General features: G+C 40.3%; 1 protein-coding gene across 1 annotated transcript in view; it reads left to right on the top strand.

Moving 5' to 3' along the window:
* The window catches only part of cdk19 (cyclin dependent kinase 19), a 79,750-nt gene extending 64,478 nt beyond the window's left edge, over nucleotides 1–15,272 (top strand). Inside the window, exons 5-13 of the mRNA XM_080882374.1 lie at nucleotides 4,234–4,291; nucleotides 6,601–6,732; nucleotides 8,099–8,242; nucleotides 8,329–8,398; nucleotides 8,489–8,561; nucleotides 8,978–9,075; nucleotides 9,160–9,238; nucleotides 12,351–12,593; nucleotides 14,625–15,272. Coding sequence (XP_080738500.1) covers nucleotides 4,234–4,291; nucleotides 6,601–6,732; nucleotides 8,099–8,242; nucleotides 8,329–8,398; nucleotides 8,489–8,561; nucleotides 8,978–9,075; nucleotides 9,160–9,238; nucleotides 12,351–12,593; nucleotides 14,625–14,750 — 1,023 coding nt within the window. The 3' untranslated portion in view covers nucleotides 14,751–15,272. The remainder of the gene's footprint in view (nucleotides 1–4,233; nucleotides 4,292–6,600; nucleotides 6,733–8,098; nucleotides 8,243–8,328; nucleotides 8,399–8,488; nucleotides 8,562–8,977; nucleotides 9,076–9,159; nucleotides 9,239–12,350; nucleotides 12,594–14,624) is intronic.
* The last annotated feature ends 7,720 nt before the right edge of the window (nucleotides 15,273–22,992 follow it).

Below are 22,992 nucleotides of genomic sequence, written 5' to 3'. Positions count from 1 at the left end.
AACTTATTTCTGCAGTTTATGTGTCATATATAAACTCTTTAATAATGGAAAGATATTGTTGTTTTACCTTTTTAAGATTTTAAGAAGTGTCCAAAAGCAAGAGAGTTTGACTAGAGCCAGATCTGAATTTTCAAAATATCTGGGCTGCTAGTAGCATGCAATTAGCTCTGCTGTATTGAAATATGATGGAAATGATCCAAACATAAGATAATTTCTGATCATATTTCTTTAAAACAGGAGCTTCATGACTGTCTGATTGGTGATTCCTATTGGTAGGACTTATTCGTTGAATGCACACTGATTAAACAAATGTCTGCTGTAGGTCAGATGCACTTTCAGCTTAAGAACTCTACACCAATTATTTCCTTTTCTGTGTTCTGGTCTCTGTGGTTTCCAGTAGTTCTTAGTTGTTTTTACCCCCTTTTTCTAATCTTGTACATCCTCAACTCCTGTCCTCACATCTTAGTCCCAATCTCAGTGGAGGAGGAAAGGATAAGACATAAGGGGAAAGGAATTGTGGCAACAGGGATTTAACAAAAACTTAAAGCAATGTTGGTTAAATATGACATTTGGTACAGCCGGACCATGAAGTGTTCTGTTCGTAGCCCAGTTTCAGCTGTGTTTTCTTATTTCAGTTTTAACATTACTCCTGGAATTTTTTTTATACTGAAGGCCTCTTTTAATCAAAATCCCAGAAACATCCTCGTCGGATCATCTGGTTTCCCTTCACGTTGCGTTGTTACTGGACTGGGGTTAATAAAGCTCACTTTCAAGGGTCAAGTTCTTTTTTTAAAATTAGATGACCTGAATGTTTTCCTGGACAGGCGTGCATTTCCTCTTATCTCAGTGGTCTAGATGTAAATGATAACATGAGTCAGGCTTGAATTCTCCAAGTTCAGCCTTAATGCCTTATCACCAAACAAATTTCCTCATATTTTCATGACAGATTTAATCGCTGCCTTGCTTCAGCAGTCTGCGTGTTATTAATTCACTCTGTTTACAGGTGATTTGTCAGCTTGAGTAATATCTCATTGTAGCAGCATTGGTATTAATACAGTGCTTTTTTCCCTCCCCCTTGTATTTTGCGTCACCCTACAACTATTCGAAACGGTTGCCTGGTGCTCCCTAACCCTGGTTGTGACAGAGGTCCCTTCTGGCTAAATGAGACTTCTTCCTCCCCGCTGTTGCCAAGCACTGCTCCTAGGGGTTGAGTACTCTCACTCCACACACTGTAAACAAACAGCAGCTACTTGAGGAAAAGCAGAACGAGAGTTGAACCAACCAACTGGCTGCGTGAAAGGATGAAGCATGCTTTAATACTACTGCATACTGCACTAATAGCTCAAAGGGGCTTCATTATCTGGACAGTTGGTCGTTGATGAGTCCTGTAGGCTGTCACCTTTCGCTTCAGCTTGTTTATCAGCTTGCCCACTCTGTTACGTAAGTGTGTAAGTTTGGCTCCTGAAGTGGCCTACTTTTTGATACAAAGATGTAAATGATTTTGTAAAAGAGGGCCACGTCCCTAAGGACTGGGTTTACAGATCCTCTGTGGGGCGGAGAGTGTTTATTTTCCCCTGGCTCCCGATCCATTTATGAAACTGTCCAAATGGAACTGATTAATTTCACTGGCTGCATTTGAAGGGAAATCTTAATATGGGGGGTGTGAAAAGGAATTTGGTGCATGCTTCACTAACTTTGGTGCATATTTCAATCAATTTATTACATCTCCTTATATCACTGTGGTCTGCTGCTCTTTGAAACAGTCCCTCTTGCACTCATGTTTCTACTTTTCAGCTTTTCCTTCCATTAGACACGTGAACTTATTTACATCAAACTTCATTTTTGCATGCTCATTTTGCATTTTGAAGGCACTGGCACTCACTCAGGTCTTTTACAGAACATTCAAGAGGTAAAAAAAAGAAAAAAGAGTACGTTCAGGCTAGGCATATTAATTCACTTAGGTCTGTTTAGAATTTGAAAGAGGGGCTGAACTCCTCGGGCCTTTGAAGAGACGCTTGTCTTTGTGTTTGCCGATCGTGGGGGTGTCATGTTGTGGGCATGAATAGCAGATCTCATTATTTGTGCTGTTTCTATGGCAACAAAATACGTTTGCCAGTCAGATCTGAGTCTGCCAAGCCAGAGGGTTCACATTCACTCAAACACCCAGGGAGACAGTTTGACAACAAGCATTACTGCATCCTACTGCACGACAAGGTAAACTTCAAAAACAGGGGCCCACTGATGTTATTTGCCCTCTGAGAAAACGTACAGAGGTTTTCCGATGAATTTTATATCCTCTGGTAATTCAGAGACTTAAAACCACTGTGCTTACAACTGCAAATTATATGCAAGAAGTTGAGTTAGCGAATGGTCTGAAGAGCAGTGAGAAAAATACATCGGCCTTCATGTGTTGCGTCCTAGATGCTGTGCCGCGAGCCCTGTGGCAAAAGCCTGAACCACACTTCTTCATGCTCCACATTCCTTTCTGAAGAGGAAAACACAGATAACAGCATTCAAAGCTGTTTTAATTACTCATTTTAGCAATGCATCCTGTGACTCTGAAGGGTGTTGTATGCATTGGTGGCCATTCAGCTTTAGGGGCCTCCTAATTTCACTCTGATCCATCTAATTTTCAGCTGGGGGAGTAAGCAACCGCCGTCAGCCAACAGGCTCAGAAAAATCCAGTGAACACTATAAAATTAACAATTTGTTAATTAAATGTCAACGTTGAGCGTCTAGTTTGCTGTGCTGCAGTAACTACTGTTATATTTACTAAGTGAAAATGTAATAGGTTAATATTTCCCTATTTCCCATCCCAGCTATATACTGTTTACACAGTGGACCAGTTTCACATGTTGACGTCTGAATGTGTGTGAGCCAACAGCCTCCTAATTTTCTGTTTGGGAGATGCTTGGCACTGTGTGACATCATAGAGGGGATATCCCTAATATGATCAACAGTGGCACATGGCACTTGTTGCCTCCCACAGAAGGCCCACTTGCCAACAAGTGAGTAAGTTGCTTAAAGTGAGTGTAGCCTTAAAGAAAGTTAGGCTAGATCAGCTTATTTCAAGCAGAGAATGAACTGAAGGACTGCACCAAGGCCCAGTATAAGATAACTAGGGATTATTCCGAGAAGTGAATCATGCAAAGCTACTCTAGTAGCCTTTAGTAATAACATCTTTACAAAAATACTTTTTTCCCACTTTTGCCCAAGTGCTTTCTCTGGGCTCTCTCTGTATCATTGTAGGGTCTTTACCTTACAATATAAGGTGCCTTGTGGTGACTGTTGTTGGGATTTGGTGCCAGATATATATATAAAACTGAATGGAATACTCTCTGTGCTGCCCTATCAACAAAGGCAAAAATAAATCTAAAAAAGGAAGTCAGTGTTCTTGTTCAGTTCGCACTATTTCATCACTTGAAAGTGGTCAGGAGAAGGACTAATCAGTTTTGGATCAAACGACTATATCTGTGAAAAACTTCACGTCACGTGTTTTAGTTCTCCTCACCTGTTCATTGTATTTTAATTTAATTTGTTTATGATTTGTTCTTTGCCAAAGTGAACCTTGCAGCACTTTTGTGAGTGACTCACAGTTCTAAAATTTAACATTTGTGGTTAAACGGTGGTTAAACATCATCTAAATGAATGCTTCTGAACTACCTAACATCGTTGGTCTAGGATGTTTTTTAAGGCTTGGACCTAAAAACAAAAAAGAACTCAACCTGTTCTCCTGTTATTGTGAAATGTACTCAGCCTAACAACTAATATAGGATTTTAAATACCAATATCAATTGGGTGATTTGAAAAGCCACAGCATGTGCTGGGCTATGGCTTGTGTCCACATAAGTGGCGGCAGTCAGCTTGGTTGGCTAACAAAGCTTTTACTTCTTGGAACTTGTGTGGTTCCAGTTTCTCTCTGGAAACCAGATGAACACACCCAGCTGCTTGAGCGTGTTTGACTCCATTCCTGGGTGTATGATCACTTGGCTTAAGTGCACTCCCGGAAAATGGCTCACTGACATAGTCATGTGGTTGTGTGCTTCATTACAAAAACAGGACAGTCAATAACCACTCAACATGTTTCTGCAAAGGGAACCACGGGTATTCTGAACGTATTATCAGTCCAACTGTGTGTTAGAACCATTTACATTTATTGTACTTCCAAGTTAAAAACAGAGTGATTTTTAGTATACGCAACAGCTCGTAATGTTCTGTCTCTTTCTCCCACAGAAACCAGCTAACATCCTGGTGATGGGGGAAGGCCCCGAACGAGGAAGAGTTAAAATTGGTAAAGTAGATTTAAAAAAACATCATTTAAACTGCTTGACTGATTTGAAACTTACACAACCTTTAGGTACTTGTGTCAGCACGAAAGTGGATCAATTAGGTTGTTGACGTGTTTGATTGTCTGATAGCTACAACGTTTAACCTTGTCCAGAGAGGCTGACAGGAAGCTCAGATCAGTCCTGTTGCATAAGCCAGCTGGCCAGGGGAGTGTTGAAGGGTAATGCTGCATTGCTGGCATCTATTTTTAAACCCCGTACTCCCAGTAATAGCATAGAGTGTTGTTCCAGTGCAGCCAGAGTCTTTGCAACTGGTGCTGGTAAAAGTTTTACTTGAATGAACGCCACAAGGCTGCTGTGGTTTAATAAATATGTTTAATATCTTAATAGTTACATGGAGCAGGATGTTCATTTTATTCATTTCCAACTTTCATTCATTCATTTTTTAGGAGAATGTGAACTAAGTATCAGAAATCACATTCATTATAATTGTATTTGAATGCACGTTGGTTAAGCGAACAACTTTTTCAGCCTTACTTGTTCCTGTAGATATTGCTTTACAGTCAGTGTTGTATTTTCTGTGAACGTTTCATTATGAATCATCATCATCATTAGTATCATTAGTAGGCAAATGCAAAACTCTGTACAAGGCTCATCCAAGAACAGTGTCAGTGACAAGTTTTACTTTTAATTCTAATTAACATTTTAATTATATTCAGTAAGACCTGAATCTGGCAACTGAGCACATTATTCATCATGATCTCATCTCACTCATTCTATGACCTCAGAGTTTACTGAGGTCAGCCGAGAAGTGTTTTCCCATCAACTTCTTTGTACAACCAACCAGTTGCCCCCTACTGGCCATTACAAAGAATGCAGATTTAAAGGATTTCTGTATAGGCTTTCCATTTTCAGACTCAGATGCTACCTCCATCTTATACATACAGTCTGTGATCAGTTCTATGATCAGTATAATGCATCTTTAAAGTCATTAAAAAAACAGTGAAATGTCCAATTAGCATTGTCCAATATTAGCATATTTATTTACTGCGCATATAGAAGTTGGCACAATAAGACTACCCATCTGTGGTATCCATATAAGACTATAATCCCACTTCTGTAGATCCCAGAAATGTGACTTGAAAAAAACCCCAGAACTCTTGCTCTTGGTGATTGCTCAGGTTTAGTGGCAGCTACAGAGGTGAATGTAAAATGTGGAGGGGTCATGTCCCCCACTTCACCAGTGGAAATAAAGCTGATTCAGAATAGGCTGACTTTAGTCTGTCATTTGTATTTGAGCTACACAGTGTCACATTTTCTTCTTCTCATGCTGTTGCCATCTAAACATGACTAATTTGATAAGGATGGATTTACGTTCCATATTATGGCCTGTATTTGTATAGCGCTTTTCTAGTCCCTGAGGACCCCAAAGCGCTTTACACAACCTGTCATCCACCCATTCACACACACATTCACACACTGGTGATGGCAAGCTACAATGTAGCCACAGCCACCCTGGGGCGCACTGACAGAGTGCACTCATTATTGTGGTGCTTGATTATCCTTACTGTAAGTTTTCTCTGATGTAACTCAAACCAACAGAATGCTGGTGTTTTGAAACTAACCACATTTGATTGATAAGCCAAGGACACTGCTCACTCATGGTGGTAGTGAAGCATATCTTGCTTAATGGTGTGCTCCATTCGAAGTGGGAAGTCGGAATTCCAATTTGCAATAGCAGTCCTTCCAATCCCAACTCCACAATCCAAGATGACAGCAGCAACAGCAGGAAAACTTGTAATCTCTGCAGCCACTGGTGTGTGTTTGTGACTGGCTATTTAAAAGCCATACACAGACCACTGACCAGGTTCTAGGGGAGCTGTACCTTATTCTGCTGTCTGTTAGAAAGACACAGGAAGAGAATCTGTTTGTGCCAGTTTCCTGTTAATCTTTACTAGAATGAGGCAGAGTTAAATATTTATGTGTAACTTTTATGTTTTCTGTTAAGGTACTTTTTTAACAGTGGGAAATTGCTCTATTTCTCACATTACCATTTTAGCAAGGGATTTTTTTGCTAAAAGGAAAGAATACTGTCTTTTCATGCTAAGTAGAACAGATGTGGTTTGACATTAAAAGCCTGCCTTGTTCAGCTTTACAGTTGTGGATGTTTCATATTTAGTTGCGGTGTGAGAGACGCCCGAGGTTCTGTCTAGAACCCGTGGCTCTGACAGCAGCCTTGAACATGCATTCGTATCTCTATCTGATAATGCCTTTGTTTGCTAACTGCGTCTATCTTCTTTCGCACCTTCTGTAGCTGACATGGGTTTCGCCAGACTCTTCAACTCTCCGCTGAAGCCGCTGGCGGACCTTGACCCCGTGGTAGTGACGTTCTGGTACAGGGCCCCGGAGCTGCTGCTGGGGGCCCGGCACTACACCAAAGCTATTGGTGAGTCACACAGATGGAAAAAAACGTAATGCTCTGCACCAAGGCAGGACTTTGATCCCTGGCTGTTTGCTTAACTGCATCAGGTTTGTGTTAGTTGACAGAATTAGCTGTGATTTTAGAAGCAGGGTCTCTTGGTTTACATGCACAGCTGATAAGTTCAAAGTACTCATGTAATCCATGGACATCATCAGAATAAATCAATCGTGGAGCACATGTTCCATTATAATCTCAGTATCTTACATCTTCCCACGTCAGTCCATTGAATGGAAGTCGACTTAGGCTGTTAGCAATGACTCACCATTGCATTGTATTCACATCACGTAACATGTAAGTGTCTTGACATACAAAAACAGAACATTTAATTCAAACAAGTTTAAAAGAGGAGCCAACAACTCTTCCTAGTCGGGCTTTGAAAATACATAATAAATAATGCAGTACAACAAGGAAATGGAAAAAAAACAAAAAAAAACCCCAGACATGCACCAATCAGCTGGCCAGAGTATAGAATCAGCTGATTTTCCAGCTTTCTCCGCCCTGTGTGGTGACCGGCCGGTCAGCCTCACGTGTGTCCGATTATGAGGCGGCCCATTTCACGCATGCACAAAACGTGCAGGGCAGCGCAAGCAAATAGATGCACTCCACTGTGTCACAACCACTGTGGAGGATCCTCACCGTGAGTGTAAAAGTTCTCCAAAATAGCGACCACCATGAAAATGTTTGCAACGAAAAGACAGATGCTTAAATCATCCAGCTGACATTTTCTAATTTCAGGCAACGTGGCTAAAATTATGACGATGAGTGAAAAAGAGAAAACTGTCGATATTTGGTTATCTGGTGAAGTTATAAACATACTGGAAAAATGATGCGTGTAACTGACATTTCTTTTTCTTTTGTTTGGAAAGGTAACATGCCAGGTAGAGCTGAGCATACAGCAGCCTGTGTTCATTACATTTTTGCACCTCTTTCCAGTAGCAGGACACTTCATTTTCAGTTGTTTCAGTGAGAGAAAATTGTGCAACATACAGTTGTTTAGTTTCAGTTGTGTATGCTGTCAGTTCTAATAATGAGGAAAAAAACAGAATTGGTAAGAAATTTTGTTTAGGTAGGTCACGCTTACAGAGAAATGCAGAATCTACATTATAAACATTATACAGAAAAATAAATACGTCACATCATCCCAAAAGGTTGATTCTGTTCATCTGGACGTAGCATTTTCAATGCAGGTAGTTAAGCAGTAACACTAACATCAATATTCCAGCAGAAAAAAATGACTTCCTGTAATCCAGGAAGATTTAGCCATTGTAGCTAGTGTATCTCCACAATACTGAGACTAAGTGTTGTCTGTTTACATGTGTGCGTGCCTCAGACATCTGGGCGATTGGCTGCATCTTTGCGGAGCTGCTAACATCGGAGCCCATCTTTCACTGTCGCCAGGAAGACATCAAGACCAGTAACCCATTCCATCACGACCAGCTGGACAGGATATTTAGTGTCATGGGTTTCCCTGCAGGTCTGCACACACACACACATATACAAGAGATTGTTTAGTGTATCGATAAAAGTGTTAACTTAGTCACGTGCTTGTGTCTTTCGCAGATAAAGACTGGGAAGACATCAGGAAGATGCCAGAGTACCCCACACTGCAAAAAGACTTCAGGAGGACGACGTGGGTGGCCGCTCTAATGACCTCTATAATTGGGGAGCTTGTAGACTTGTAAATGAAATATCACATATGCTGTCATTTGTCATCCAACAGGTATGCAAACAGCAGCTTAATCAAATACATGGAGAAGCATAAAGTGAAACCAGACAGCAAGGTGTTCTTGTTGGTAAGTGCACACACACACACACACACACACACACACACACACACACACACACACACACACACACACATATCTTAGTTCAGTTACTTTAGAGGCATTATGTCCATTTCCTGGTGACCAAACCTAACTGTAACTGCTAACTAATTAACCATTAAACTCACCTTAAAAGTAATAAACTTTAAAGGGTCATGGACTGGGCTGTTATTCCCCAAATGAGGTGCAGGTGCACACAGTATAACTATGTAAACACGTATACTAATACTATTACTACTTAATAAAATCGTCTTATTTTGAAAGGCCACTAATCAGGAAGCCCCCACCTTTTTGTATTTTCCTATCGTACACTGATCAGGTGTGTGTGTGTGTGTGTGTGTGTGTGTGTGTAGATCTTGTAACCATGTGTATTTTTCTGCCTTCAGCTCCAAAAGCTCCTCACAATGGACCCGACTAAAAGAATCACATCAGAGCAGGCGCTGCAGGACCCGTACTTCCTAGAGGACCCATTACCAACCACTGAGTGAGCCTTAGTAAACTTTTGCAAACTTTAATCAACACAATCGTGTTGGTGCTTCAATCACTAATTTCATCTGTTTTCTTCTAGTGTGTTTGCTGGCTGTCAGATCCCCTACCCCAAACGAGAATTTCTTAATGAAGACGAGCCAGAGGAGAAAACAGAAAAGGTAAGTGTTATCCAGTTATCCTGTGCCTTAGACTGTAAGGCAGTCTAGCCGCTGCCTTACAGATAACTTCACTGGCGGCGAATGCAGCTTTTAGGTTATTGCTAATAGTTACATGGCTACATTAACACCTCAGAAACATCCTCATAAAGATTGGGATGTCAGTCTTTGAGATGCTTTGTTGTGCTACTGTTCATGTGCTAAGCTGTTAGTGAGAGAAAGGGCTGTGTCCCCGCCTGTCTGCAGCAGTGCTGTGCGAAGCTGCGTGTGAAGACGGCACAGTTTGTGGCACTGCTAATGTGCGAATACCTAAGCTGATATTAATGTTCAGCACTAGAGTATAGATATTTGGACAACCCTTCTTGGTATATATACTGCCTGCAGTATCTGCATGGTTAAAAAAGTACCGTCACATTTTCAGAAACTAAAACATCGATCGGTATTGTGTCAGTTCACTTAACGTCCCATCTTAAGTTAGTTGTCAATGGGGTCTAATGTGGCAGTTTTTGGTGTATTTTATGGGTTAATGCGCGGCTGTCCCACCTCACAAAGTCTTGCATTTATTTTTCAGGCTTTTTCTGTAGAAATTTTGGGGACTGTTAAATTGATAAAGTCTTAATGTACAGCTTTTCACTAGTGGATTGTACTATTGCTATTCCAAGTGGTAGCTCCAAATGTGTCCAGGCACTTTCCCTTTCAGCCATAAAGAACAGATATTGTTATCTACTGGAGTGATATGAGGTTATAGTACTACTGGTTCTTAGAAAGCAGTATCTTAGTTGAGTCAACAGTGTCCCTTGAGTTATTTTTACAGTGTAATAACTCAGCGCAGGCATTTAGCGGCGACTTTGCCAGAGGCAGGGACACACTGTACACGGTGTACAGAAGTGCATGAGGAGGCTGACCGTCCTTGTGCTCTGTGTTTCATTGTTGCTTTGCATGTAGCTTAAAAAGCGCAGCCTTTTTTCAAAGGCGCTAAGATTAAGATAAGATTTTTGTTGTGAAATCTAATGAGAGAGTGAGCACTGAGGCAGAGGCCGATGGCTCCATGTGACCGCTGTTCCTACATCATATTGGTAGCTGCTGGCAGGAAAAGATCTGAGCTTTACACCAGAGAACAGAGTGTTTGAGGAGCTCGGCTTGCACTGCTTTGGTTGGACTTCCTGTCAGCATAAAGTGTGGACATGCACAATCAATAATAGACAACATAAACAAAATAATTTGGCTGCTCCAAATCAGTACAACACCAAAACTGCTGATTGCAGACTGAAGTGAAAGCTGCTGATTTTATGAAATTACATGCAGGATTACGCATCATGCTGTACATTCATACTAAAATACACTAGCCACTATATCTGCCATTATATTGACTAAATGCAGTTTTTCAGATATTTTTGATCCACCATCTTTCATCCTCACCTGATGAGGCGTGATCTTGCACGGCGCTCCAGATCGAGGACGACTGAAAATTATTTTATATTTCTTCCATTTAAAGAAATCGCACCAACAGTTATCATTGTCTCACCAAGCTTCTTGGTGACAGCCTTGTGCAAGTCTGATATCTTTGCTTTGCTCTTGTTCATGGTGGCAGAGAAGCTGGAATGGAAGACATTGATTCTGTGGACACACGGGGACATGTGCAATGTATGGGAAATCCTGCTGGGTTCTAGGTGATCAAATACTTATTTCACTCAGGGAAATGTAAATGTAATCAGCTTCTAGCTTTTCTGGATTTTTGGTTGATATTCTGTCTCTGTTAAAATGAAATAACCATAAAAATTAGAGACTGTTTGTTTGTTTGTAAGTAAGCAAACTGACAAATTCAACCCACTGTAAGCCGATCATGGGATGTTTTTATTTTCTTTTTTCAAAGAAAAGTACTTGTTACTTGATTTACCAAGGTTTGTGGCACAGAATTTTCTGCTTGTCTTAATTGTGCTTGATGGTGTTTTAGGGGGTGTCATTTATTTGGATTGAAAGGAGGAAAGATAATTGTGCCGCTGGAGGGGTCACAGCTGTGAGTGCAGTGCCAAACTTTGGCTGTGTCCTACAACTCTTCACTGGGTCCCTACTGACTGATTTCATGGTGTTATGCTGTCTCTGGAAAGAAACCTGTGCCTATGCTCATTATTCACTTTCTCACGGTAGCTCATATGCTTGTAATCTGCCGTGTTCTTTGTAGAATGCTGGTCATTGTTGATGTGACCGCCTTCATTTTTGTATACAAACAAGCGGATTGTTAGGGGATCGCCTCAGAACTTTCCACTCCCATCAGCGCATTTTTGCGACCCTAAAAGCCCCGTGGTGGCTTGAAGGTCAACATTCTGCACACTGAATTCCTGAATTGTAGCCATAAACTGATAAATTCACAACTGTGTCAAATTTTTACACCAAATTTCAAATTTTGACTAAATTTTAAACCACATAATTGCCACATAATGAGCCAGAACGTAATGAATGTTTGCACCAGAAACTGGCTGCAGATTTCTGTGAACCATATTTAATAATCACCTGAGGAAGGACTGAACTGTTCACACAGGGTGTCTCATTCCCTCAACTCAGCCACGCATCCACATCCAAGGGCCATTTGGGGCATCTCTGGGGTATGGCTGCTGGCAGAAACCATAACAATGATTTTGGTCCGTCATTGCGGTCTCGATTTTTGAACTTGAAACCAGACTTAGGGCTTTAGGGCCTGAGCCAGCAGCATAAATGGGCAACAGATTCTCAAAACATGGAAATAGATATGTAATAGCTGCTTTATTAACAATATAGACAGACAGAGAATATGAGCTATCCTTACTGTCTCATCCTCAGATGAGTTAGTATACGTTTCCTTCCTTCCTTTGGCTCATTAGGTTAACATTTCTTGTGGTCTACTTAAGTTTTTTTTAATGCGTCCTTAAAACTCTAAACTCATGTTGAGCTGCATTTCAATCCAGTCATCTGAGTGGGAAAGTGGGTCACAGATGCAGAAAAGAACAACCTACAGCTAAAAATAGAGCAAAATCTTGGTTTCTTGTTTTCAGCAAGAACCCGAGATCATTCCACACACTCGCTTTTAGTCCACTCCATAAATCCCGACCCACTTTCAGCTTTGTGTGTCTTTGTGCAGAACCAGACCCAGCAGCACCAGCAGACAACTGGCCAGGCTCAGGCCCAGAACCAGCAGCAGACAGCAGCCCAGCAGGCCCCCTCCCAGCAGAGCTCTGCTCAAACCAACGGCACCGCCGGAGCCACGGGGGCCACCACTGCAGCGCTACAGCACGGTCAGGACCAGGGGCCACCCAACAAGAAACCTCGGATCGGACCCTCTGGGGCCTCCTCAGGCACTGGGGTGCTACAGTCAGATTACCAGGTCAGTACAATATTATAGAACAAACACCAACACCAACATTTTCTGGTGAAACTGTTCATTTGTCTGTACTTTAAAACTCTATTAAATGAATGGTAAATGGCCTGTATTTGTCCCTAAGGACCCCAAAGCGCTTTACACATCCAGTCACACACACATTCACACACTGGTGATGGCAAGCTACATTGTAGCCACAGCCACCCTGGTGTGCACTGACAGAGGCGAGGCTGCCGAACACTGGCGCCACCGGGCCCTCTGACCACTACCAGTAGGCAATAGGTGAAGTGTCTTGCCCAAGGACACAATGACCAAGACTGTCCGAGCCAGGGCTTGAACCGGCAACCTTCCGATTACAAGGCGAACTCCCAACTCTTGAGCCACGATTGCCCGATAAATGAGTCCATTATAATCATCTCCTGCTCCAGACTTTCATTCTTGGACTCTATTAGTTGCATGAGTAGCTGTGCATGAGTTCCAAGTTCTCCTTTGTAGTGTTATTCTGGCACAAACGTGAGTTTATCATCTGACTGAAACAAGCTGTTTTAGCTGTCTTCCTCGTCCCTTCAAACTAACTGTGTCCTGATTGGAAGGTGAGTGCAGCTTCTGTGCTCATAGTACCTGAACCCTGAAACGATCATAAAAAACTGTCTTAAACCTAGTGTTTAGAGCAGGTTGAAGGCTTGTTTAATATGAACATCCCACAGTGTAACAGTATATGTGAAGAAAAATATATATATAAAAGCATAAAAGGTCGACCACAGCAGGATGTACCATTCCAGCACTGAAAATGAGACACTCCAAACTCCTGTTTGAGTTCAGTTTGATTGCAAGTACGTGCTTTAAGAAACTGACATGATCTTCAGAAGGAAAAAAACCTGCGTTAGGCAGTTAGGATAGGGAAATCTAAACGTATTAAGACATGAACCAACATGTTGTTGGGCTGAGAATGCTTACAGGGGGCTGCAGGCTAAAAAATGTATACTCAAACACTCAGATACCAGACAACAACAAGATGTTGTTTAAATGATAAGGACTGTACAGAGCTGATATCAAATCACAATGGAGCCTGTGAGCTTTTGTTTTCTGCTCAGGCGCCTCCTGTATCGCCGGCTCAGCTCTTATCACGAGGCCAAAGAGACAACAGCTCTCGGCCTGTGATGAAGTAAAGCTGGATGCCAAAGTTTGGCATATGACATATTTTGACTTTCAAGGAGAACCCGACTGCTGCAGAAAATAAATGTGATCAGCGACTAATCAGCAACGTATGGGGTTAGCTCAGGTTTGAGCGTTACATGACCGCAGGAGCAGGGAGATCATGTGTCAGTACTTAACAGAGCACGGTGTGATCTAAGTGACCACTTTGACCTCTCCCGCTTCTGTATCAGCGAGGCACACAAGTATATTGCATACAGAGATATGCCTAGTTGCAAGTGACACAGCTGGTGGCTGTCAGGCCTCAGTTGATGTATAAATAAACTGTCGCAGTGGTCAGACACATCACGAGTGTGGCTATAGCTGCTACTGTCAGTGTCCTACTTTTTCCCTTTATTGATCTCTATCCACATATATTCCATCATGCACCACCCACCGATCATTTCCCTAATCTAGAACAGTGTAGCCAAGAACCCACAACTGTGATATGGAGGCATGCAAACAGTTGAGGTCTCAGATTCTCAAAGCAATATCCAGATCGTTGAAATTTCAGCACCAGTACTTTTTACAGTCCATGTCTCCAAGCGTGTAAATGAGACTTTTTTTTTTCATTACTAGTGAAATAATCCCAGAGCCACTGAACACACAGGGAAATATCATAATCCCAATTTTTTGAAATCCATGTGGAAAACAGCTTATGAGGAAAGGTTAATTAGCTGCAGACAACTGAATCTGGAAGGAAGTCGCGCTCATTAGCGCAATGTCTGGATGTAGCCTTAAAAACACAATATTTTGCACACCTCCAGAGTCACCGTTTGAATGTTTGCTAATAAGAAGTCTGGTGATTTAGCGACTGCGTCTCCACTTCTCTCTCTCTTTCAGCACTCTGGCTCCCGCCTTGGTTACCAAAGCAATGTCCAAGGTTCCACTCAACCCCAGAGCACCATGGGATACTCATCATCAACCCAGCAGAGCTCCCAGTACTCCCACCAGACCCACCGTTACTGAGGATCCTTGTCACTCCCTAACCAGCAGAGGAGTCAAGCTCCTCCTTGTCTTCAGCCAACCCTCAACAACCTCAGCTCCACGGCTCCCGTGTCCCGGTTGGACCCTTGTCCCTTCATTACATCATTCCAACTCCAGTCATCCTTCTTTTCAAACTGCCCTCACCTTTGACCTTTCGCCCGACAGCCTTCAGCGGCACTGTAACACGAAGGCTGATGAACATAGGAACCAAACGAAATCCAATGAGAAAACAAATTCTGCCTCATCGGCGCGTTGAAACACTTTTAAATCGACTGGGGAAAAAAAAGGTGTAAGATAGATGTCAAGGCGTCTCACACACAGACTCAGAACCGTGGCACTTACAAACACAACGTTCCTCACCAGGAAGAATCGCAGCTGTGTTCAAGTATATTATATAGCACCTTTTTCTATTTGAGTTTTTTTTCTCCTGCTCGTTTGCTAGACTTTTCAAGTTTAACTTGTCATTATAAATATTGTTACATACAGAAGCGATCAGATGTGAGGCAACTTTACTGTCATCTCTAGTGTATAATTATCACGGATAATCAAATGACGATAAGCTAAAGTTTGAGCTAAACCCAACCTTTTAAGAAAAAAGTTTCTACAAAGAAAAAAAACCTCAGCTTTTAAGCTGATGTCATTGCAGGGAAATATAAAAACAATTAACTTAAATCTTGATATTATAGGGTTTCTATATTTAGAAGTGTTTATCTAGATTTGGATTTGGAATGTAAGAAAAGCAGTTGTCTTTTTACAGCTTCTGTATAATGTGATCACGCCATCACTTTTAGAAGTAAGAACCATTTAACAGCTGAGCTTTGCTTTCTGTGATGGCAGTGTCTTCGGGAGGTTTTGACACCTCTTGTTGGTGGCCGGCAGCTCCGGAGTGCGTTCTTGTTCGCTGGTTTTCACTTTGCTGTGACACCTGTGTTATTTTGGACCCTTGAAACATTTAAGGTTTCTGAAGATGCGCATAATCGTACAGGGCAGCTAAACAGTACGCTTCCCCCCCTCCGACATATGCTTCTTGAGACTGTTACTGCCTGATGTCAGATTGTTTTTTTTTTAAGATTTTATTGTTATCTCTGTTGTCCCGTGGGCGTGTATGAGCGTGTGCACGTGTGTGTGTGTACAGTATGTTTTTTATGCATGTTGTTTATCCTTTTACTTACTAGAACTGCACTGACCACTGAACCGATCTGCAAAGAGCTGGAACAAATGTGAGGCTCGCCCTCTTCCATATCACCCTTGCGGTGCCACACTGAGTATGCAGGTAGAGACTGGGGTACATTCAAAGACAATGGGTGCTTTCTTTAGTACATGCATGGAGGTATGAGCAACTTATTTACATTTTTATATCCAGTGTATACAACCCGTTGTATGTCTGAGTTCATTTTGAATTAATGAATCAACTTGTGAGAAAAGTGAAATGAAGGACATTTAATAAGTGCTACAATTGAAGAAGCTGTGAGGGAAACACTCTAGTTTCTCGCTGAGACTTAAATGACCAGGTTGATATGCTCACTCCCACCCTCTGTGTTCTGACTAGTAGTTCTCTAGTCAGAGCACAGTGTTGAATATAGTATATATGTCAATTAAATAAGTTTTGTAGTGTATAACACTCCCAGGGTTGCCGTACTCCTGTTCCCTGTGCAGGAATTGCCTTTTTTTTAATATCGTTATGAACAAGGGACAGCAAAACTGTTGGGTCAAATATGAATGTCAATCTCAATGGAGCCTGTGTCTGTACTGAGACACCCTCCAGTCATTTGGGACCCCTTCACCCAAGTTCTGACTGGTGTTTTTGACAACGCTTTTCATCCTAGTCAAATCAATGTATGTTGCTCTGTGCAACCTGAGTCTATCATGTGGGTGGTACCAAGCCAAGTTGTGAGACATGAATGCCTTTCAGTGCTAGAAATTCAGCAAAATTGTTCTTCCGAAATGTAGAAAGTGAAAAAGTCACAATAAATGTCACAATATATGTATTACATTGTTAGTAGCGCAACCTGCCAACTACTATTATTACCACTATATTACTATTATAATCAATATAATTCTCAACATTGCCTGTATCTTTAGTGTAGAGCCATTCCTGGTAGCTAATTAGCTTAGCCTAGCATAAATCCTGGAAACACTAAAGGAGAGCTAGCATGGGGCTATTAGAGGATAACAGCTTTTCTTAAGCTCATGGGTTTTGTTTTTTTTTAAGCTAATGATGTTATATGTGGACATTTTAATACGTTTACTATTTATTTTTTTAAACTACTTCTTAGAACAACTTATCTGTATGACACTTTAAACTTCAGTGTTTTGTGTAGGTCAAACTAGTGATGTATAACATGCTAACTTATGAGCTAAAATGTGCTTGTAGCCTGTAATAAATAAATACAATAATACTAATAACAAAAATAAAATAAAAAAAGATCCAGGCTAGTTGTTTCCCCCTATTTCCAGTTTTTATGCTAAGCTAAACTGATGGGCTGGTAGTAACATTTTTAAATTTTGCTGCAGACATGAGTGTGATATCAGTGTTTTTATCTAACTCTTGGTAATGAGCAAAACATAATGGCTGCATTACCACAAATCTGTTTTTCTTCCTTAAGCACAAAGTCTTCTTTTTCAAGTAATACTTCATTACATTTCAGAAGATCATATTGATCATATCTTATTTTTTTAAACACAAACCAATTTGTCTTCAGTATTTTTGAAAATCTGATTTTTTTTTATATGGGGATTTTCCTTTTCAGAATTTCTTTCAGGCGTTTACAGAAAAGTTATTAGGGATCTGTTCACATACAAAATTGTCTTTGAGGCTGTTTTTCACTGTTAGAAGTGGCAATGCGCAGCATGGACTAGTTAAAATTATTATGCAGATTATTATCTGCACCACAATATATTGTTAAAAAAAAATGCTACCTACACAGTATGTAACACTATGAACTAGTTCATACGGTATGTTTACCTTTGATACTTACAGTAAACTTTGCTAAAAGCATTTCTAGTATTAATTTTACGGGTTATAATACTAACAATACAACAGTAAGAGCAAGTCTTCTCTTTTCATATCCTCCTGACAACTTGCTCCATCATGAATGACCACCCTGCATGCTGTGTTAAAGAATGCACCCAGTTATTTGACTAACTGCATTTGCCCCCATACAGAGGAAAAGAGACATTGTGTTTATTGCACGTGTGACCTGCAGTTTAATTAGGAAACACTGACACCTTGTGGCTGGAAAGAGAACTGGACCTCTGTCCTTATCAAAGCTGTAATAGTACAAATAGATAATGGTGTTAGGGATTTTTTTTATTAATCAGAACATGCAAGATATGTGTGTATAATGAAAATAATTGTATTTCTGTGTCCAGTTATGGTTCACTGATGCTTAAAAGTACCCACCCGCGTTACATTAGCAACATCATTAGAATTTTACCACTGAATAGAACTTTTTTAAGGCTTTATGTTTCATGCATTGATACTAACTGCAGATAGGTGGGTAGTCTCAGTTCTGCTTATTTTGTTCTGCTAAATTATGCTTATTTAAAGCAAAGTGCATCTGGATGGATCTTGTAACAGGATTCATGTCAAATTTTGACCTAAAATATGTTTGAAATCATGTTTTTAAAAAATATTGTTGATTCTTAAACAAGAGAAAGTCCTTTCTAGTGTTGTAGGTTTGTCACAGTTTTAGTCAAAATTGTCCACAATGTGAAAAAAGTGTGAAAATTTACATACTGCTGGGTTTTTCATTTAAAACAGGACATGCATAATCTGAGTGTGTGGTTGTTTCTGTAAATGGCCACTATCTACATTTTTAGTGCATACATTATCTGATGAGATGAGATATGGATACTGTTTAAAATCAAACCTTTTTCAAAATTCAAAGATATAATGTCAGTTAATGTCCCACAGGTCTTTGATAACCCGTATAGAGTTACAGAGCTTAGAGTTTTAGAGGTTTTATGGACTGTTGCCCGTTTGGCACAATATCTTTGGTTTCTGAAGAATGTGAGCATGCTAAATAGACCAAAATCCATAAAACAGCTGGATTAACCTAAACCTACCCCTAACCAGAAAGACCCAGGTTAATTTTTTCAATTAAAAAATATAGTAATTAGATTCAGATAACTTTGTTTATTATAGTATTTAGTTTTATTTTATTTATTTAGTTTATTCTAAACTGCATTTATTAAAATTATGTAAATGTGGAAAAACTGCAAATTTAGTTTGTGGGTTTTTTCCCCACAGCCATTTTTAAAAACAAGCCGCTCAGAGCATGTGTGTCCTGTTTCTAAAGCCCATAGAAAAATCTCCCAGTTATGCCTTTTTTTTTTCTTCATGCTAAGCGATTCTGAACTGTTCAGTGTTTACATGACACAAAGGCAGGGTCCTTTATGTTTTAAACTCATTTAAAGCTGCAGTAATTGATATTTTTGGTCTCTTGGGGCAGGAGGACATAAAGCAACATGTAACACCTCCCTATGAATCTTTCAAGAAATTTGGAAGGTGATTAGATGAGCAAAATGTCTTTCACCTTCCAAACCATGTCTGCGGAGAGTGTCTTAGCTGAAAAACCATAACAAGCAGCAGTCTGAGGAGCTTGGAAAGCTAGCAGTCAGTCAGCATGTCAATGGTTACACCTTCCTGTTGCCAGGCTAGTATGAAAAATGTGCACATAAAAGGCACACTGGCATTAGTGTTGCTGAGTTGCTTTTGCTGCATGTTAAAAAATGGACATGTTGCCATTCCTTGGTAACGAACATGGAGAAAAACATGCAAGCAGCCTTTTTTTTTTTTTTTTTAAATGAAAATAAACCAAAACAGTTCAAAGGTCTTTGAGTATTCCATAAAACTGTTTATAATTCTTTCTGGATCCATCACTTTGTGGCCCCTTTAATGGGAAGCATGGTCATTGAAGCTTTTGCTTATCTAAAAATCTTGATTATAGCAGCTTTAAAGAGAAACTTAAAGGAATGCACCTGTACCTGAAATGTCCAGATGAAGTAGCTTTTTGCACTCCGTGTCTTTAGTTCATCTTTACTTCTACTGTTTTCTGACAGACTGGCAGACAGATCCACTGGTTGGGGGGGGAGGTCAGTGGCACACAGTAGGGATCTAAACCAGCAGTTATTCAAAGGTTTTGGCCTCCCGTTACTGTGTGTATTTGAAGTTGAAGTGAGTAGCAGTGAGGATATGTTGAGACTCTTTGTTGTACATTTCTCTCTCCACACAAACGAGGTGTCACAAGTATTACTAATGAGCACGAGGCTCCAGCAAAAGACAAACTCCTATGCAAAGAAATCCCAGACTAAAGCTTTTACCTGTTTCTAGGTTTTGCAGTTGACAGGTTTTATTATATTTTATTGGGTGATGTGTATTCCTTTCTTGTGAAATACTGAGTACAGTAGACCAAGACAGCTCTCATTTATGTCCTTTTCCCCCCACAGCATTTTAAAATGTACTCTAAAAGAATTATTGTAAAGAAATGCATATATATATGAATAGTATACAATCATATTTATTTTTTCCATACATGTATTAATAATACCCATGTTTGAATTTCCTCTGCCTTAACTATAGTAGCTATAGAAAGGGACCTCTGTCAGACAGACCCGCCTTCGCTAGACCATAGTTCTCCTGCTCCTGGTTGTTTCCTCTTCATAAATAAGCTCACGTGGAATGAACGTCTAGTTACTGAATGTGTTCACACCACCTCACTGTACAGTAGAATGAAGGTGACGCCGACGCCTGTGATCGCTCACTGGCTTTGGTTCCACAGTGTTGCTGTCCTTACTTACAGGAATGATAACTAACGGTCCACGTTTTAGTTTGAGTGGATGGTGCCTTTTTTTTCTTTTTTAAATTTCATCAGCTAAACTTGTCATGGGGTTTTAATTTTGTATTTTCACACTTCCTCTGTCAGTCTTTTATTTTTCTTGTTACTATGTAGCATATTGTTAGCAGCTAAGTATCTATTTGATTTGACTGCAAAGAATCCTGATGCAGGATTGGCTGTTGTTTTCTCTGCTCATAGATATCGTCCTCACACATTACTGAAGCGCAGTTATGTTTTGAAATGCTGTACATAAAAAACATTTTAAGGACTTCTCATTGAGATATAGTAATTGTCTTCTAATGCACTGTCGTTGCTAAAATATCTAGTGGTAAATAAAAAATATGGTATTTAATGTTTTTTAATGTCTCGCTTTAGACACTAAACTTCTGGCAGTGCTATGAAAGTTAGAAGGTAGGTGTGTGTGTGTGTGTGTGTGTGTGTGTGTGTGTGTGTGTGTGTGTGTGTGTGTGTGTGTGTGTGTGTGTGTGTGTGTGTGTGGAAGGACACTTACTTGTACAACGCTTTTATAAAATCTAGTGCACCTCTAGGCTGCCCGTCCTCTCACATCGCCTCTTTTTTGATAGTATTGCATGTGCCTGTCTTTTTCCAATGGAGAACATAAGCACTTACTGTCGCTCTCGCAACACTTTGTACAGGCGGACAGACGCTCCATCTGCAGAGTTGAAAGAAGTGATGCCATTTGCCTTTTTTTTTTAAAAAGAAAAGAAATTGGCATAAAAATCACAAAATGTTTCCACTGACACTCTGTCCCATTGTGGGGGGGGGGATTAGAGAGGAAGCAGAAAAGTAACTGTTATTTAAAAACCTTTTTTGTAATTACCATCTGCAAATTTTGACTAAAGCTTTCAATAAAAATCACCTTTTTTTTTTCAAGAGGCTTTTCTTTGCCCAGGTCGCCATTGTAAATAAGAATGTGCTTATAATTACTTGCCTGGTGGTTAAGTTAAGGTGACACTGACTTGCTGCGCCACCTTGTGGTACAAATTGGTATTGCAAGGAAGTACGGCACGGTCCTAGTTGAACTTCATTTGTTATCTCTTTAACACCTTGCATAGATGTTTTCATGGCAGCTGTTTCTTCACATCCTGTTGAAAGCTTTAGCTCATTTTTGAAGGTTTATAATGTTTTTGAAAATGGGTATTTACAAAAAGTACCTCCCCCCACCCCCCCCACCCGAGCCACATCAGAGTAATGCTTTGCAGATTGGGGTGTCTGTCCATTTTTGACATTCTATCTGTATTACGTGAGTGCGTGTGAGCGTGAGTTTGAAATATACATATGGCCTAAATGGTATTGTCTTTTCATAGTGTTTATAGATAAAGCAGCAATAGGTCGGCGAAAAAGCGAAAATCCGAAAAAGTAAAAATTTATTTAGCTGCTTTTAGCAAACTTGTCCAAATTTCACTGTACAAATGACTGTTAAATGAGAAGAAGTCATGTATATTTATTTTATATCCTCTATTATAATAAAAGCCTCTTTTGTCTGAATCTGTTTCGTTGTGCAGTTGTTGGGAGAGTTGCTGCTTGACAGGGCAGCAACGTTGCAGCTGTTAGTATTCACCACTTGGCGGCACCCGAGGGTGTCTGTTTAATGTGCTGCTGAATCATTTTCAGACTATTCCTAATGTCAGTACTCAATATTCATAAACCTAAGTGACTTAGTCATTACAAGACCTAGAGTTTTTCCAGTTCACAAAGTTGTGCATCCATCAAGGATTTGATTATTTAATCATTTTTTTTATTCCAACATCCCATATATTGAATAACAGCATGAGTCAATGGTTTGGACGTTGTTCTCATTAAAGGGAAATGATAAGAGATAGGACCATAACGGTCTTATTATAATCTGCTTATTTTATGCTATAATCTGTTTAGGATGTTGATTCTTTGAATGTGTGCCTGTCCCAGCTGACCATCATCACTTCAGGACACAAATAGGCATGGTTATTTCAAACTCCCTGCTGTTTTAATGATGATTATTGATTTACTACCTGGCTGGGTGTGAAAAAGTAATTAATTACTCCCTAAACCTAAAAACTGGTTGCGCCAGCTTTGGCAGCAAAAACTGCTATCGAGTGTTTGTGATAACTGGCAATGAGTCTTTCGCATCACTGTGGAGGAATTATGGCCCACTCTTCTTTGCAGAACTGCTCGAGAGTTATTGAGCATGAGTGGATGGTTTAAAGTCATGCTAAAGCATCTCAGTCAGATTTAAATCTGGACTTTGACTAGGCCACTCCAACACCTTTCTTTCAGGATTTTCTGGTAGAGAGCAGGAAATCCTGGGATGAATCAGTGTTGTACCTACACTTAACAGACAACTGAGCAAAGATTTTAAATCTCAGCCTGCCACAAAAACACAC

Source organism: Rhamphochromis sp. 'chilingali', assembly GCF_963969265.1.
Source record: "Rhamphochromis sp. 'chilingali' genome assembly, chromosome: 5".
Lineage (NCBI taxonomy): Eukaryota > Metazoa > Chordata > Actinopteri > Cichliformes > Cichlidae > Rhamphochromis > Rhamphochromis sp. 'chilingali'.
This window is presented reverse-complemented; position numbering and strand designations above follow the sequence as displayed.